This window comes from Convolutriloba macropyga, chromosome 4, assembly GCF_964194025.1.
Source record: "Convolutriloba macropyga chromosome 4, txConMacr16.3, whole genome shotgun sequence".
Lineage (NCBI taxonomy): Eukaryota > Metazoa > Xenacoelomorpha > Acoela > Convolutidae > Convolutriloba > Convolutriloba macropyga.
Window position 1 is genome coordinate 39484600 of NC_134471.1, and position 18852 is coordinate 39503451.

General features: G+C 35.2%; 1 protein-coding gene across 5 annotated transcripts in view; it reads left to right on the forward strand.

The window, feature by feature from the left end:
- LOC142337661 (uncharacterized) overlaps positions 1-17792 on the forward strand; it is a 50874-nt gene extending 33082 nt beyond the window's left edge. For 3 of the 5 annotated variants that reach the window (XM_075387069.1, XM_075387073.1, XM_075387070.1), the window contains 5 exons: positions 391-420; positions 11767-11816; positions 12218-12822; positions 12902-12958; positions 17086-17792. In XM_075387069.1, the coding sequence (XP_075243184.1) occupies positions 391-420; positions 11767-11816; positions 12218-12822; positions 12902-12958; positions 17086-17354 (1011 nt within the window). In that variant the 3' untranslated portion in view covers positions 17355-17792. The remainder of the gene's footprint in view (positions 1-390; positions 421-11766; positions 11817-12217; positions 12823-12901; positions 12959-17085) is intronic. The other 2 variants (XM_075387072.1, XM_075387071.1) reach the window with 2 other exon arrangements.
- The last annotated feature ends 1060 nt before the right edge of the window (positions 17793-18852 follow it).

Below are 18852 nucleotides of genomic sequence, written 5' to 3' on the forward strand. Positions count from 1 at the left end.
AGCCTCCTTAAGCCAGAGTTAGCTGCTGGCCAGTCGTTTGAGCAAATCGCCCGATCATAATCGGTTATGTTTTATAGGTTACATGACTATTCTTGAAACTGGCGTTTATCGAAAACCGCACCGCGGATGTAGATGCTTAAACCAGAATGTCGGAGCTGACTTCTGAAGAGTCATTGCGGCAAGTTTAAAAAACTCCGGAAGTTCATAGAAGTCCACGTCTGGCATTGCAAACTTAGGGCATTTTAAGACTTGCACTCGCATGTGTTGAGAGTTATCGATAAAATTTTCTATGGCCTGCAACTTTGTTGTGGTTGGAAAGGTTGCAAATCGCAAAGGTTTGAAATTTATAGCGTTTCAAATTGTTACAAGCTGCAAGGTTTTGTTTTTAAGGCTAAGAAGGAGCGCACAAGAAGGTCAAGGGTAAGCGTCGTTGTCATCTTTTGGGGTGGGAATCATTAAACCGTTTGTTCAGCTAGCAATTATCTCATTTCTCTTCTCTTCACATAATCCTGAGCTTTCATTCTTTATTCGAATATCTTCTACCCCGACCTCTCCTCTCTACCCCGTAACTTAATGGACATTAAACTTTCACGCCTCAAGTGCAGGTGACATTTTTTTAACTGAGTAAAGTTCGATATAACAACACATTTTGTAACTAGCGGTATGTAATAAATAGCTCGAGCGGCGGGAAGGGGTCTGGGTTCTATATTCATTCAAATTCGTATTGCCCTTCCTATCTGAATTTCTAAAACAAACTGATTCTTCGAGTCTTGACAAAACATTTTTAATTGCTCTCGAGCGAAGTGGTAAGTAATTATTGTTGCCGTGTTAATGCAAATTTTTTTGTTGGACGATTTTTTTTCCTGATTGTTCATCGCTAACTTGAGTTATTTGACTTTTCGTCAACAGAAATTGGATATATATGTAAAGCTCAAGGGCATTAAGTTGGGGTGTCGCTCTGTTTGATTATTCTAGACCCCCGGTGGTAGTCGGTTATATTTTCAGTTTTTGTTTCTATTGTTAACCAGACAGTTTGCTCTGAATGTATTGTATTTGAAGAAACAAATAGTGCAGCCTGTAAACAAAAATATAGATTTGAACTTAGTTCATTTAGTCCTAAATTCTTCGCCAAATGGACTTTTCAAGTTTGCTTCTGGTCGGTGAAACGTCAAATGATCTGTTTAGTAGCTACTGTCACTGTCTCAACGGCTATTATTTAAGCTTTCGCCTTTTGTTTACAATCCAAAGCATTTGGACTATATTTTTTGCAGGATGTGTTCAGACATTTTTTTGAGTACTTTGAGGTTTCAAAACGGGATAGCAGGTGAGGCCCATTAAGTTACATTAGCGCTGGTTATGACAGTTTCTCTTGTGCTCAGTGTGCTAAAATTTTTGGGAAGGCTTAAATGTGACGAAAAGTTTTTGAGCCAAAATTGTGCAATTTTGCTTGTTTTGTTCAATGGGTCTTTTCTTGATGTCGATTTCAAAGTTCATAGTCGTTTTGTGTGAGCAAATTTTTTTTTGTCATATCTGTTTTTTGAGATAATTGCGAACTTAAACACAAAAAAATGAAGTGGTATTGATTTTTCATCCTTTTCGAATTACTTTAGCATTTTTCAACGTTTTCTACGTTTAGGAACAAATAAAGTTTTTTAAAAGCTTGCGAGTGTGTTACGGGTAGATTTTACTAGCATAGAATGGAGGCATGCTTTAAGAGTTCTCTTTCGACTTCAGCTCTCTTCGAAGTTAGGTCGTTTTGTCCTCGGTTTTTCTGTTATATGGCAAAACATTTTTCTGCTGACCTGCAGGTTATATATTTTCAAGATTTTTTCTGGAAAATTGGTTCTGAGAAGATAATTATCAAATAAATTAAACAAATTTGCATTGATTATTTGCTCTTTTTTTTAGCAATTATATTAGTCTTGCGGTCTTTTTAAGCGGTTTTTTACTCGACCGATTTTTCGTCTGACTATTTTTTGTGTTTTCCTTCTCAAAAACTGGATCCACAGGTAAAACGCGCAGAGTAATATGTGTCTGTGCAGCTCTCTTAGAAACTTGTGCCCCAATCGTCTCCAAGTATGCGATTAACCGAAACTGTTGAGGAGCCACAAATTGGCGATTTATACCCCTCCTCCAACCGGCGATTTAGACCCCCGTGACAAGAAAAGTTATTTTGTTTTAAAATTGGTATTGTTTGGTTTTTGATGACAATAACACATCCATTGATGAATACTTAGTTTTTTTTTGCTAATTTCAACTTGTTTTTTGTTTTAACCTGTAACCGCTGGTCTTAGATTTTTTTAATCTTTAACAAGAGTTTTTTAATCTTTAGCTAGAGTTTTTAATCTTTAACTGAGCTTTCTGTTTTTAGGCCCTAATTTTTTTATTGTTTTTTGATACCGTGACACCAAAATATTTACAATTCAATTCGTATCATTTTTTCCTCTGAATGTGTGAGTTTGCCTGTATATGTATCATGTTTTGTCTGCTTGGCTCTTGATGTTCACATAGTCTGCATTTTTCATTCAGTTCTTTAGATTGTATTCAGGAGTTGTCCTGCTCTGTTTTCTCACAAAATTTTTCAATTTGACCACATATTACTTAAGTCTTTCATGTTTGACTTTTGACTCACCTCACTCACCGTTTCAACTGAATGGAAGTTAGAATTCATTCACACTTTTATTCAACATTGGGAATACGGTCGGAGGTAAGAGGAACCAAATGAAAAGGAACGGGATAAACCCTCCCTCGAAGCCCGGCAATTAAGTCGTGATGCTAGGTGGGATTGTTCATGCAGATTCACATTGTCGCACGATTGCTGTAGGAGCACCGGAGGAAACACGGTTTATCATTGTTTTTAAAAAGCAAGATTTATATTAGTAAAGTGCAAACAAAATTTTGCACGGTTAAGTTACTCGACAGAGTTACTTAACTTCCGCTCTTAAGCGAGAAAAGTGATGTTAGCCTGGATTTTGAGTTGTTATCTGAGTTTCGAAGTGACTTCTGCAGCGTCCCGCAACGAACTTGCAATTATGATTTATAGCCGCCGTCAGCCTCACAGCGGCTCTTATTTAGGCGCTCTCCTTTTTGTGTCGATGGGATTGTGTTGGTGCTCCTTTTTTGTAAGGTGTTTTCACACCTTTTTGTAAGATGTTTTCACACCTTTTTTGTAAGATGTTTTCACACCTTTTTTCATTACTTTGAGCTTTCAAAGCGGGATAAACAGGTAAAGCTCAGCGGGCAGCAAGTTAAATTGGAGGCCCTCAGCCGCGTTTAGTAATCTTTCAAGTGCTCAGAATGTTGAAGCTGCTGGGAAGGCCGTAATTAAAGGTTAAAAGGTCATTTAGAGTTGTTGAGCCCAAAATGTTGAAGTTTTTTTTGCGTTTTTCGTCATTTTTCAAATTTTTTGCTGGGCCCGTCGAAGCTTGTCGAGGCTTGTAAAAAGTGATGAATGTCTTTTGCAAGACGTAATTACTTTTTATGACCATTTTGTGAGCTATTTATTTTGCTACTCTAAACATAAACACGCAAATTTGTATCAATTTGTATAATTTTTTCAAGTTTTCTATTTCTTTGTCCCTTTTTAAGTTTTGAAGCCCTAGAAGCCGCGGAACCTTCTCTGTGGTTTGACAATAGGTTACTGCATAGTTTCTAGAGGTAATATAATAGTTTTCAACTTTTAATTTTGACGAATTTTAGCAATTTTTTGACAAAACTTGCATTTTTTTCAAGGTTTCTAAATGTGTTGTCATTATTCAAGCTTTGCCAGCCTCAGGGTACGTAAAGCCTCCTCTAGGGTTTTTATCGGTTACTGTAAACTTTTTATTGGCAGTGGAATGGTTTTCAAATTTTAATATCACATTTTTTTTAAAACAAGGTTTTTGAAAATTTTTGTCATATTTTCAGTTTTCCAGCCCGCGTGGCCAAGAAACCTCCTTTGGTTTGCATGATATGTTAGTGCATTGTTTCCAGTAGTAGTGGAGTGCTTGTCAACATTTTAACGTATTGATTTTTTTTAATTTTTTCAAAATAAAACTTGCAGTTTTGCATTTTTTTTCGAAATTTATCTTTTATTGAGTTTATCTAGTCCCAGGGACAGGGAAACTCCTCTAGTGTTCAATAGTAGGATAATGCATGCTTGTTTTGGAATGATATTCAACAATTTTTTCGCACATTTTGCAATTTTTATGCCAAGTTTGAAATTTTTTTCAAATTCTCTGAAAATTATCATTCCGACTTTATCGATCTTTACGGGCCAATTAAATTCTTAAATTGCTGATGGGTTACTAGACTGATTCGTGGGGCAGGCAGCAGAATTGGGTTTGAACATATTAAATTTGCAAAGTTTAGAACTTTTTATTTTTCGTTTGGTTTATTTTATTAATAGCCGCCTCAGCCTCTCAGGTGGCTATTAGAGCGCTCCTAATTTTTTACAATTCAAAGAATTTGAATTGTATTGAGACGCTGTCTTTTTTTTAAAGATCTGTTCACACATTTTCGTGATTTTTAAGTTAAATTGGAGTAGTGATTTTGAAGACGCCGAATTGGGAAGTGGAGTGAAAAAGCAAGTGGTTTTCCGGCGTGAAATTTGTTCGCTCTAATTTTATAGTAGAGTGAGAAAACAGTGTTTGAACAAAAGCTCGCTTTCTCGCTAGTGGTTTTTTTGTTCACATGCGGCAATTTCACTTTTATTTTTATTGTTTTTTTCGAATTTTTGGATAGGATTCTTTTAAAAATGGTTTTCCCAATCCATTCATAGTTCGTTCTAGGCCTAGTGTTTTGTTTGAACCAAATATCCATTTCTCGCTAGTGGGTTTTTGTTCACATGTGGCATTTTGACATGATTTTCTGTTTTAAAATTTTTTGATCTGATTTTTCTAGAAATGGTTATTCCAGTTCACTCATAGTCCGTTCTAGGTCTAGTTTTTTGTTTAGTAATTGAAAATTCTTTGAATTGTACGTCAGGACTTGTCCTGCTATTCTTTTATCCTTAGTCGAATAAAAATTTTTCGCTTTACCTTAGTTCACAGCTTGTTCAACTTTTTGCGTGAAATCCTATTTGCGCTCTCCACTTTCTGCTAAAAGTGTTTATAGACAGTTGTTTCTCAGCAAAGCAAGTCAAAATGAACAGAGTCCGTATTAAAAAACGAAATCAAAAATAGAAACGGGATAAACCCATAAAGCCCGGTTTTAGATGCCCGTTACTCGAACTGTTCTTAGTTACCATCTCTAATGCTTATTGGTATTGATACTAGCCCCTGTGTTGTGTCAGTACGAAACAGGACTATGTTCAGCTCCAATATGACATCAAAATAGTTCCCGACTTTAATGGCCTCCGTCAGCCTCTCAACGGCTATTATTTATGCGCTCTCTTTTTTAAAATTCTCTTTACCTTTTGTTCGCGTTTTTGCTTTTACATGAGTCACGATTTTCTGACTTACTTCACTCACTGCTTCAACTGAATTGATTTTAAATTCTTTCACGCATTGGATTACGCAATGTGGTGAATACTTTCAAAGTCAAAAGAGCAAAATCAAAAGAGACGGGATAAATCGATAATCTGGTCATTGAGAATTAGGTTATCAAAGTTCATTGGAGAGTTTGCTAGCTCACATTGGTATTAAGCTTATTAATAGCCGCCCTCATCTTCTCAGCCGGCTATTATAGCGCTCCTATTTTTTTTTACTTTGTCGAATAAAAAAATTTTCGCTTTACCTCATTTTGCCGCTTTTTCAACATTTTGCGTGATATCTTTTTGACTTCTCTAGGCTAGTTTCTCTTTTCTCTCATTCTGCTGAAAGTGATTTTGAACATCAGTTGCTCAGCAAAGCAATTCAAAATGAACAGAGTCAGTATAGAAAATTGAAGGCAGAAAATTGAAACAGGATAAACCCATAAAGCCCAATTTTAGATGCCCGCTATTTGAACGTCGTTCCTATAAGTCTTATTTACCATCTCTAATGCTTATTGGTATTGATAGTAGGCCCTGTAGCCTCTCTCTAAGAAACAGAAGTACGTTATGTTCAACTACGAAATGCCATCAAAATAAATCGGACTTAAAAAAATGTTTTTGTACAAAATTTTTTTTTCAATATCTTCTTTTCTTTCAATCCCAATCATGCTTATTGGAATCAACGGCGGCTATTTTCCGGCAATCTGCCGGGTATGTTTAGCTTTCAGTTTAGAAGCTGAATTAAGTATAGTTTTAGAGTATAACTGAAACTGCACGCCAAATTAGATCATTTTGACACTAAAAAAAACAGAAAAAAAATTTGGTCAATTTGTCTCTTCTTTTTTTCCTTTTCGGTTGCAATCCCGATGTCATCAAACGCGTCAACGGCGGCTATCTTCCGGCAATATGTCGGCTATGTTTATTTTAGTTTCCCAGCTTTTGCGATTTTGTCTTTTTGGCTGGGATTGTTCAATTGATTTGCTGGTCAGGTAAATTTTTCAATTCTTTTGATTGTATTTGAGGACTTGTCCTGCCATGTTTTTTATTTCGCTTTACCTTTCTATTACGTTTTTTGTTTAGCATAAGTCACGATTGTTTGCACTCCTGACTTCTGACTTACTTTCACTTACTTTCTTGGGCGAAAAGAGCTAAAAATTCAAGTTAAGTTTTTCTGCTGATTTTGTCATTTTTTGCAACAATTGGTACTTTTTGTGTCCCTGGACAATTTGTACCTAACTCCAACTATACTAGAGAGGTTTCAAGAACTTGACTTAAAGCAGTTGTAAAATTGCTTATGATTCCGCGGGATATTTGCCATGTTTTAAACAAACCTTTGTTGAAAATTCTGCTCAAATTTTCCTTTTGAATGCGACTTAAGTTTACGAGGAACTTTGAAAAATCTACTGCTGTTTTTTTGTTAATTTAAGAGTTTTGGTGAGCAAAATGAATTAATTTCGTTTTTGCAAACAAATCTTTTAGCTTTTTTTCATTCTGGCGTGAATTCTGATTTTTTAAAATCATTTACTATGCGTCACTAAGTTCTTATGTTAAAATAGTTATTGTTGATTTCAAATTGGTCATTTTTTAGAAAGCTAAAATGATAAAGAGCCTGAATAAACATTTGTTTCAAAGGATTTCCGAGACTTCATTTTTTTTACTTTAATAGTATTTTCGGTCCTTACTCCTTCACCAAGAGCTGTTTGTCCCACATACCTAATCTATTTGGAGTATGTTTTGAAGCATTTTTTGACTACCTGAAGGAAATATTAATAGCATTTTTTGAATAATTTTAAGCTACGTTCGGATTTTTTGTCAGTTTTTGTTGAACTAGAGAAAATTTTCTATAGAATTTGTGGTTGGCCTTAGTTGTTTTAGTGGTTTCAGTGATCTTTCCGTTTGATTGATGCTAATTTTGAGCTGTTTGTTTTTTAAAAAAATGGAGCTATTAAAAAATTTTGAGCTATTAAAAAAATTTTAATAGAATTTCGCTCATTTTTGTCTTGTTTCATTTTATTTTCTATATCGTCTGATTTTATACTTTTCGCACTTACTTTGCTTGTTCACTATTTCATCTGCAGATATTCTACAGGTATTGCGAAAAGGAGTTCACACCTATACAATGTTATACACGGCAGTTTTCTCTGAAATAAATTATACACATGTGTATTTTTCAGGTTTGTTGATGACTTCAATTTTTTGTTGTTTAGTTTATCTCGAAAAGATATAGCTGGGTCACCGGCTGTGCAGAAGGGTTTTTTAAAGAGTCTTTTCATGGTTTTATTTGAGAGAAAGTACCGCGTTGGTATTTTGTAGGAAATGTTGTTCCAAAAAGTTTTCGATTTTCTATCTCCCTGTTTTCTCTGAATATCCGGTTTTCTCTGTTCTGTTGTTTTTTCAGTTGGTAGTCTATAAATGAATGAAAAATATTGTTTTGGGCGTTCTTTCGTCAATAGTTGTTTCGGAGTTGCAACTTGTGAAGATTTTTTGCAGATGTTTTACCATTTTTTTGTCAGGTATTGCTTCTCTATTGTTATATCTACTGCTTTGTTTCCGAACGATTAGTGTAATTTAGTTAGAGGTTGATTTTGCTTGGTATTAAGTAGATGTCAAATTGGAGTCAGTTCCGGAGTCTTGCGGCTATGTTCTTAATTCGCTTTCCCTTTTTTTCGTTTTACGCAAGTCACCACGTTGCCACTTTTCACGTTTGACTTTTTACAACTGAATGAAATTTAAAATTCAAGCATCAAGTTTACGCAAATAAGGTTCAGTTTGAAAGGTGAAATCAAAAGAAACGGGATCAATTAATGAAGCACTAAGACTTAATTTTTGCAGCTGTAAGCTGAGCGTAGCTCTTCTTTCGTCGTCTGACGCTCTTTTTTTGCATTTGGTTCTAGTACATCCTTTTTGTAGACTTTTTAAAGCTTGGTTTCTCGCTTTGGCTTGAACTAATTTGCCCGCATTCAGAAATTGTCTGTTGCTAAAACAAGTGATTGTAAGACCAACGGATACAAGGGCCTGATAGCCAAGTGGTTAATGCTTCTGATTGATGAGCGGGGAATTGGTAAAGAAAGAATTATTTTCTTTGCTGTATATTTATAAATAAAACTAACAAACAACGTGGACAAATAACGAGATCAGACCGACCTTCTTTTTCAATTTGCCCCCAATGAATTACCAACTCGATACGGTGTGATATACGTTCGTTAAATATGTTCCAAATATAGCAAACAAGTAATTCAATAAGGACACCAATTCATTAAACCAAAGTAGCAGATGTTCAATATCGTTGTTTGCTTCCGTTATACACGAATCTAATTAGCTCATATTGCTACACCAAGTATAATTTTTTTAAGTTTATGCTACAAACTTGTTACTTCAGCTTTGGTACCACTGTCTAAATTAGGTGGTACCATAGTCACGTAATTTTATTTCGCAGCTATTTCGGTAATCAGGGAGGTATTAAGTGGTTTCACTTGGCCCGAAGGACTCGTTCCAATTCATTTTTTTCTTGATGAGCAGTTGCTCAGCAAAGCCATAAAGCCCAATTTTAGATGCCAGCTACTTGAAGTTTTCTTATAAGTCTTAGTTACCATCTCTAATGCTTTTTGGTGTTGATACTAGCCCCTTTATGTTCTCATTAAAGTAACAGGCGTATGTCTAACAAAATGAAATCGAATTAGTTCGCCCTTTAAAAAAGTTTTCTTTCATCAATTTATCTTTTTCTGTTCTTTCAATCCCAATCGGGGTTATGGGAATCAATGGCGGCTACTTTCCGGCAATTTGCCGGTTGTGTTTTGATGTTTAATAGCCGCGTCAGCAATTCCAGGCGGCTATTATTGGGCTCCTATTTTTTTAATCATCTAACAGATTTGTGTTTTGTCTTACCCTGACTTCTTGGAATTGATTTTTTCAATGACTTCAGTGACTTCTACTGCTTTGCAGTTAAAATTTGTGTTCGTGACTTCATTTCTGCTTTTAGGTCAATTGCGTGACTTACCTCACTCAAAAAAATGACTTCTGAACTCACTTATGGAACTTTAAATTTTATGAACATTTACTAATTAAAGGTCAATAGTGTGCATATAAGTAGTGCCAAACGTATATGCCCTAATTCTTGAGTATAAGAGTCTTGAGTTTTGGATTTCGAATATTAATTCTGAAAAATTTCCATATAGAGCGTATGTGTCTCCTAAAAATGACAGTCCGAATCTAACCAAAAAGTCTAGTGGTCTATAAAAGGGCAGGTGGTCCATCTATCTTATTTCTTTAGTTGTTTCAATTCATGGTAGGCCACAAGCGTCTATCGCGGCTATTTTCGGGCAATCTGGCGGTTATGTTTGTAATGCTTTTTTAAAAATCTTCTGGTGTACGTAGCTCCTTTTTTAGAATGGTATAAGTCAATTGTGACAACGCACCTAAACTCAAACTCAATTTATAACTGAGTAAATTGAACTTATAATTTTATCGCGTGCTCTTTACGCTTGCGAGAAAATGTCTTGTAGCGTTTTCTTTAACTTAAGCGCACATCCTCTGCCAACTTTTTTCAGAATGCCTGCTTGTTAGACTATGATGGCTTTATTTTTGTAACTTTCAATAGCGGATCACCAAAGCGATCAGAATTTGGAACTTCGTATGTTTTTCCAAATTTTTGAAGATATAATTTTTATGCTATATAACCTAAATGAGTTTTGTAATAAATCTAGCTCTTTCCTGGTGTCTACGGTCGTCGTGCTTTCACTTCGTTTTTCATTTTCTTAAGCCATAATAGCTGATGTTTCGTATTCCCTCTTTTAAGGAGCTAGCGCTTTCGCTTCAGGTCACCAAATTCGTAAAGAGTTTCTGTGTGAGGACAATTCTTTAGATTTAGAGATGCAAGCTTTAAAATCTTAAGGTTCTTGAATCCATGAGGCGGTTGATTTGCTGTTATGGTTGATTTGCTGTCAGTCGTCTGCTAGGGTATTCTACCATCATTGATGCGAGTTTCAATTCACCAAAAAGCAAAAACTGTAGCTAAAAAACAGAGAATCTGTTTTTCAGTTAAAGGGTTTAATTTTGTATGTCTTTCTTTTGGGCTAAACTTCTGGCACGGGATTAACTTATCAACATGTAAATGTTGCCTGCTGACGTTAGAAAACAGTAGTAAATCGAGTCAGTCACCAGAACGCGTGATGGCTGAATTTGATCAATTAGTTTGGATTTGAGTTATAAAAGCCTGCCTTAAACTTTCTTTGTGATTAAATAGTTCTTGAGAATCAAGAGTCAAAAATTGTTGGGCACCAAAACTTCGAGGCAGCTCAACTTAGTCAATTAGTTTTCAATTAAACACGTAACGCAATATAAATGTTTTACGGCGCACTTGTCAAATTTTCTTGTCAACTTAGTTGCCCTCTTAATTCTAATTTTGCTTGCCTTACTTAGTCGCCCTCTCGCACCAGTAAAAGCTCACTTTTGGTTCTAAAATTTCAGAAAAGCGCCTTATTTTTAACCTTTGATTCCTAAAGACGTTAGAACAATTCGTAGTCCCCTATACCTTGTGTACTGCCAGGGCACTTCAGTCCCTCGGGCGCCTAAGATTTATGTTCTAACATATACATTTCATTGCTAAGTTATACAATTGTTGCTCTCGCAACGAGAGTTGGTTGAATAAATTTGAACGTGAATCCTGGTCTTCGGGTCTTCTGCCCAGAACTCGGACTCAAGCGCACCGGCATCAGAGAACTAAGACCCTCGATCTATTAAGATTTATATTATACATAAACGTAGCTGTTTTTGGATCCATTTAAAACGTTTGTGGAGTCAATTTTCCTGTCTGCATTTTACTGCAAGGTTGGTTTTAAAAGTTGTATCTATATCTCTGTCAACTTGTTTTGGCTTCAGGTCCGCAAAACAAAATCGTGCAATATTGGCATGCTTGCATTTTTTGCTCATTATTGACGTAGAGTAACTGAGTGGCATACCTTTCTCCCACAAAGATTTTTTGTGACCTAACCCTCCAAATACCTGGTTCTCTTTGTCTTGGCCTAATGATCGCTTGCTCTTCGCAATTATAAGATCTTTCGGATCTATTCTGTCCCCACCCCCCAGTGTTTCTTACGCCCCCAGTTACAAATTATGTTGTTATATAGCACGTTACTATGTAAAAAAAATAGCACGTGCGCCTAGGGGTGTAAAAGATGTAAGCCCACTAAGTTGGGGGGATGGGGGGCAAAACAGAATAGATCCGATCGTTCTTTAAAAGTGTGATAATTTTGATATCCAAACTGTTCATTAGTGTATTTTGTATTTATTTGCTCAACTATGTGTTGTCTTTTCAGAGTAGCAGTTCTTCAGATTCAAGCAGCTCCTCAAGCTCCAGCTCATCGAGGTTAGAATGAAGAGTGAAGTCATTGTACGTGATGTCGAACTTTATCTTTTCCGTTTATGCAACCCACCACAAACTTAGTGGCTGCATTTTGTTTGCATCCCCCAAGTGGACGAGAATGATTTACCATGTAATGACACGTGCTCTGTAATTGAGGTGGCATAATGTACGGGGTGCACAAACGGAAAAAACTTCTCTATTTACTAATATTTTTCAACTTCATTTATTTAGTTGGATTTAAGTATCTTATCTGGTATTGCCTTTTTGACCATTTGCGAATGGGGCTAGAAGAAAGAAGGAATGAACTGCGTTGAGGCGGGGGGAGGTGGATGAAGTGAGGGAGGGAGGGGTGGGGGAGGGTGGCTATTTTCACAAGGATATAAAGACAGTTCAACATGTTTTAGCTCTGGTTCAGACTCAGATGAGCCCTCTAAAAATATGAAATCTTCCAAGTCGTCAAAGAAGACTTCTAAGAAGTCAAAAGATTCTCAAAGAGGATCTCGGAAAGACTCTGAGTCAAATGCGAAGAGCTCACGATCGGGCACCTCGAAGGAGTTGACAGCTGCCAAGGTTATAAAAGCAATTGCCGATTCGGCGTCTACCTCCAGACGAGGTGAAGAAAAGGATAAATACCCAGATAGATCATCATCCTCCAAGCATGCTCCAAAAAATTCAATTGAAAACAATTATGACAGGCAAAGGAGTCCGATTGACAAGTATGCTTCTAGTGGACATTACAGTTCACGCACGTCGAATTATCATGTAAATGGATCCTCGGTTTCCGGTCCTAGAGATAAAGAGAAAGAACGAGACAAAGATCGAACGGAATCCAAACGCCTGAATGAAGCAGGAAATCTTAATCAGGAAATTAAACGTGAGAAATTAAGCGATGATATGAAAGATGAGAAGAAAGCGTCGAGGAAGCGCAAAGATAAATCAAGAGAGCTGAGTATGTCTTCCATATCTTCAGCTTCTTCAAAAGAGGGCAAAGGATCTAAATTGAAAAAACGTAAGATTTTTTTTTGCTTATTTTGAGTAAATAGCTCTGATCTGATGCTGAACTGACTGTTACATCATTTGTCCTTTAGGTGCTAAGAAATCTCCAGACCACACTGATGAGAAACAATTGCACTCCACCAAAATTAGTGAGAAATGTTTTCATGTATCAAGTTTGACTGCCTCGAATATTTTTCAAATTAATGAGATCAAATGTTTCCCAAAAGGTGATAGTTTAGGGTCATTTGAGGCAATTACTGTGGTAATGGGAAGATTTTGTTTTTAATAGCCGCACAGTGATAGCTGGGGCTATCATTGGTCTTCTCTTGGTTTTTACGACTCGAAGAGGAGTATTGGTTTTCTTAAGGTTTTTTTTACCGGAAGTACTATTTGTTCAGACAACGTTTTGAACTAAAAGCGAAAAAGAGTAAAATTGCCGTGTGAACTAATTTTTTTCTGAGCGATAGAAGTTTTTGATCATGCGCTTTGATCAGTGAATGACCTTTCGACGTTGAAAAGTGTTTTTTGACAGAATGCAGCATATAGATAACCATTTTTGGCCGTTTTTTGTCCACTTGGACCATTTTTTGCTTATAGCTAAGTTTTTTGTTGTTTAGGAGCTGTATTAATTTGTGAACCTCTGAAATTGATACCGCAGTCTGATCATGCATTTTAAATTCTAAATGAGCACATATTTCCCAACTCATTTTTGGCTTTTGTTAATTCGTTTCTTCAATTTTGGATCTAAAAGCGGATGTTTTTCAAAACTTAGTGCATATTGCAATTTAACTTGCTTATATTTCATGCATTGAATCCATCTTTATAACGCGCGTATTTGAAAAAATATTCTCGTTTTATAGAATTCTACACATGCATGCCCGATTTTGGCAGTTTTTGTCCAATTTTTCTCCGTTTTTTGTTTGTTTTTGGATTTAATTACTAGAAAAAGTCTTGGTGCGTACTGTCACTGATCCCTATTTACTTTTAGTAATTATCGAATAATTTTGTGGCGTTTTGTATTTGAAATTCAGCAAGATTTTTTTCATAAGTGCAATATTGAAAAATTGTCTGACAATGTTAATGCAAAATAGTTTATTGTTTCCAATCTTTGAAACATTTCTCGTTCTACATTTTATTCTATGCAGGAGGATAGCTATATACTTTTATGGTAAATAGGGAAACGTAATTGTTTTTCTACTTCATTTTTATATCAGTTTGATTTTTAACTTCCAAAAATCAAGAACAGGTTTTTGTTTTTTATGCGCTTTTTTGTCCTTATTCTCCGCATTCTAGCATGTATCAGTCTATCTGAGTCTTTTTTCTGCTGACCTATATTTCTAATGGTTCTTATATTTCTTCTGCAGACCTATATTTCTCTGCTTGTTTCAGTTGTAAAAAAGACAACTGAAACTGCAGACCTATATTTCTTCTGCAGACCTATATTTTTATATTTCTCTGCTTGTTTCAGTTGTTAATAAGGATTTTAGCCTTTTTCTTAGATTTTTTTGTCTATAATTCATTTCATTTGACATAATGCGGCACTGAGAATTTGCTCGAAATTACGTTTAAAATTTTTGGCTTGTTTTTATTTTCGACGAATAATATTGGGCTCTTAGTTTTAATTTTAAACGTTTTTTCCGGTATATCCTGTTTTTGTCCTTTTGGCGATTAATTTGTATATTTTTCAACTTCTTTGCTGATTTTAAAGTCTTCTTGCTATTTTTGGTACATTGTACCATTTTTGAATTTATTGTCAATTGAATTAAAGCCTCGTGACTGGGGGCTATTTTTACTACAAAGAATACAAGTTTCTTTTGCTACAAAGTTGCTCTTTTTAGGCAATTTGACAAATTTTGAGGATTTTTACTATTTTTTCCCCTTAATTCGCTTCAAAAATGGAGATTCTTGTGAGCCCATTGAGGCTTGGCTGCTTTTTGTGGTTAGATAACTAGTTATCATAGAATGAAACAACGGTTTTCGTTTATATATTTAAATTAAATTGAACTTTCCTAAATTTTTGTTTGTTTTGCGGACATTTTTTTTACCGTTGTTTAACTTTTGATTGTTTTCTCCGGTTGATGCTTTCTGCATGAAGACATTAGCTGTCTGAAAAACCTGCGGTGGATACGACTTCGAGTTGTTTCCGGAAGTCTTCCAGCTATGTTTTTGTTTCGTCGTCAAGATTTTTGTTACGACCATATGACGTCACAGCCACTTTTTGTTTATTCGTTCATGCAATTTCAACTGAAACGCGTGCGTGACGTCATTTTTTGCTCTTAGTGGAGTAAGTTTTTTACAATTCAAAGAATTTGAATTGTTTCGGGGCGCTGTCTTTTTACGACTCGAAGAGGAGTATTGGAGAAGTCCTTTTTTTAAATCAATTTTATTGGAGTGAATTTTGAAGCGGGAAATGGAACACGTGAAAAAATTTGGAGTGATTTTGTTGCTGAACAAAATGAAGAGTAGAGTGGAGCGAAAAGAGAGTGGTTTTTTGTTCATATCGCTGTTTTCTAGAGAGCGAGAAATTGAGGTGTGAAGAAAAATTCTAAGCGAGCGAAATTTTTTGTTCACGTGCGGCATTTTAAAGTTAAAGCAGTTTTCTTTCTTCAGTTTTTTGGTTAAGAGGTTTGGTTATGATTTTATTTTAATTTTAGGCTGATTTTGGTAGTTGTTTGAAGGTTTTTGGAAATTCATATGAATTTTGCTAATTCGGAGGTTTTTCATCTATTTGGCTGATTTTCGGGCTTATTTTGCGTCTTTTTGACGATTGTTATGTTTCACTGGCTCAAATGGGTATTGAAAAAACCCCATCTACTTGAGCAAATTTCAGATGACAATTGGGTACAGTTTTGTGGATAAAAATCATTTTTCTTTTGAGAAATATGACAAAAAAATAGCGAAAATCGGAACTATTTTTCTTAATTTTTTTTTGTTTTTCGTTTTTTTTCTGTTTTTTAGACAGGTTTCTTAGACTATTGTGACTTGCCTATTGTTTTGCGAACGTCTAGATACCCTATTGGCTGAAAGGAATTTTTCTTTGGATTTATATGCTTTTGTAATATTAAAAAATTTAGTAACTTTTTCCAGTTTTTTAGTGCAAGTTGTTTTTAGAGCTTTTTTTTTCATAATTTGACCTCAAAGAATTTTTGAAAAAATCACAAGTGTCTTTAGTAAGTAGTAGTTGTTTTGATGAAGTAATTTTGGTGGAGATAGTTATTTTGGGATCTCAGTTTATGACAATATTTGATCCGCTTTTTTTAATCATATTTTAACAGATTCGATTTTCTTGTTTTTTACTTCTCTGTTTTGTTTTTGTTTCAAGATAATCGTAAATTAGTGGAGACACTTTTTGTCTTGATGAGTACTTGGATGGCGTTTAAGTAGATTTCCACTTCGAGTCGTTTCCGGAATTCGTCCGGCTATGTATGTTTTAAGATCTGTTCACACATTTTCATGATTTTTGAAGTCAGATTGGAGTAGTGATTTTGGTCACGCCGAAACAGGAAGTGGAGCGAAAAAGCGAGTGGTTTTGCGGCGTGAAATTTTTTCGCTCTAAATTTAAAATAGAGTGAGAAAACAGTCTTTGAACAAAAACTCTCTTTCTCGCTAGTGGTTTTTTGTTCACATGCGGCAATTTGGCTTTAATTTTCACTGTTTTTCCGATTTTTGATCGGATTTTTTAACTGGTTTTACCAATCCATTCATAGTTCATTCTAGGTCTAGTTTGAACCAAATTTCCATTTTTCGCTAGTGGTTTTTTTGTTCTCATGCGGCATTTTGACTTTGTTTTTCTGTTTTTTTTTTATTTTTGATCTGATTTTTTCTAGAAATGGTTTTCCCAATTCACTCATAGTCCGTTCTAGGTCTAGTTTTTTGTTTAGTCAATGAAAATTCTTTGAATTGTACTTCAGGACTTTTCCTGCTATGTTTTGTTCATTCGCGTAATTTTTGTTCACATGTGACTTACCTCAGCAATAACTTATACAGATTCTTAATCAAAATGTAACATCTCAGCCTTCAATGAAAAGACTATTTTTTGGTCTGTCTTTTTTACTGTTTTTTGAGACTGCAGATCTACGAAGCTTTTGCGGCTATTTTTTGGCAATCTGCCAGCTATGTTTGTCAATTTATATTATATTCCCGCATGAAGTTATAAACCCCTATCCCCCATTATGGTATGTTTACGGTAATGGGGGTACGTTATATGGCCATTAAGCTGGGGAGGGGGATTTTCATTTTTTCCTCTGATGTCAGCAATGTTATATTTTTGTTATAGGTAATTCACATGAAAAGAGAGTGCACAGGGATTCAAATTCTGATACAAAGAAACCCAAAACGGAAAACCAGATGGAAGAGAAGACTAAAAGTTCAATAGATGTTAATAAACATAATTCGACAGCGTCCTCGTCAAAGTCAGCGAAGAAATCCAAAGACTCCAACAAGTCTGGGTCAAAAGCCAACCGAAAACAACTCTTAATGGCACAACTTGCAGAAATTGAAGAGAAGATTGCCAAAACGAGGCAAAAATGCAGCCGAGAAAAATGATCACGCTTTGTTAATTTCGTAAAATTTTGGGGTTGTGAGTAGAACGCTTATCGCCTGTGGATAAGGGCTGCATTGTTATGCTAAATGCTTTGTCTGCTTGCCTTGGCATTGAATTGGTGAAACGAATAACGGCATTGCTTAGTGCACTACATAGATGACGCTGCTGTTCTTATTTTCAAATGAAGCCATTTTGTCCCCTATTTATAACTGTAGTTAATATGTCTCAATTGCTATTGATGTTTTATGATGTCGATTATCAATTGCAGCTGAAAATCAGAATATTTTACCCAAGATTACAAAGATGGTCGATTTCTTTCTCTTCTCAAACATATACAAATGTGTAATTTTAGATAATATAACTTGATTTTGATCTTACTGTTCGATTGATTTGATTACTCCTTTTCTCATTTTTTCAGTCAAATGATATCTTTAACCACATCTCTTTTGATCCGATTGGTAGAACGTTGATAAATTTGATAACGCTTCAGTACGACAACCAGGAACATTTGAGGGACCTATAATTGGACTGACTTATGTGAGGTTTGTTTAAAAATAAAGAAATGCTGCCTCACTTTAGTATAAATAATAGCCGCCCTCATTTTCTAAGCCGGCTGTTATACCGCTCTTATTTTTTTTTACAATTCAAAGAGTTGGAATTATATTTCCGCTGTCTTCTTTTATGACTCGAAGAGTATTGTTGGAGCGACATTTTTTGGTCGGTAATTTGTTTGAAGCAGGTATTAAAATGCGTCCAAAAGTGTTAAGATCAAGTTGCTGAAGAGCAGAGAGAAGATAGTGGTTTTCTAAGTGTAGGTGTAAAACAAATTTTGGATAATAACATTTTCAAAGCAGTAGTTAAAATTTTTTAATAGCCGCGAAGCGATAGCTGCTATTATTGGGGACATCGTGTTTTTTTTTTAATTGTTGTTGTAGCTGTTGCACACAGCTGCAATTTGCAGGTAATTTTGGCGGAATACAGTTGCTTATTGCCGTTTTTAACTGGTACCCCAGTTGCATTTGTATCATAATAATAATAGATATATTATTAGTAGTTTTTTTTTAATTCGTCGTCTCCATCGATGATTCTTGTGACCATTGACTTTTTCAATTTCAGTGACTTCTACTGCTTTGCAGTTAAAATTTGTGTGCATGGAGTCATTTGTTTTGCTTTTAGTTCAATTGCGTGACTTACCTCACTAAAAATTGCTTCGTCAAAAAAGTTGCGATTTAATGGTTATTAATTTTGATATGTTTTTTTTTGTTAAAAATAATTGAGTAATTTGAAGCAATTTTTGTCCGATTTTCATTGTCCAATTTTTGTGCTTCTCGCTGTAAATTTTCTTGTGCAATGATTATTACACAGCTATTCGATAAGTGTCAGTCCTAAAAGGTACCAGTGTTGTCTAGTGAGGATAATTTTCATTTAAATTACTAAAAAAATTTCTAATTTTTTTGGCCCTTCGCGTTTTCTGGCCAGGTTTTGGGTATGTGATTGCTG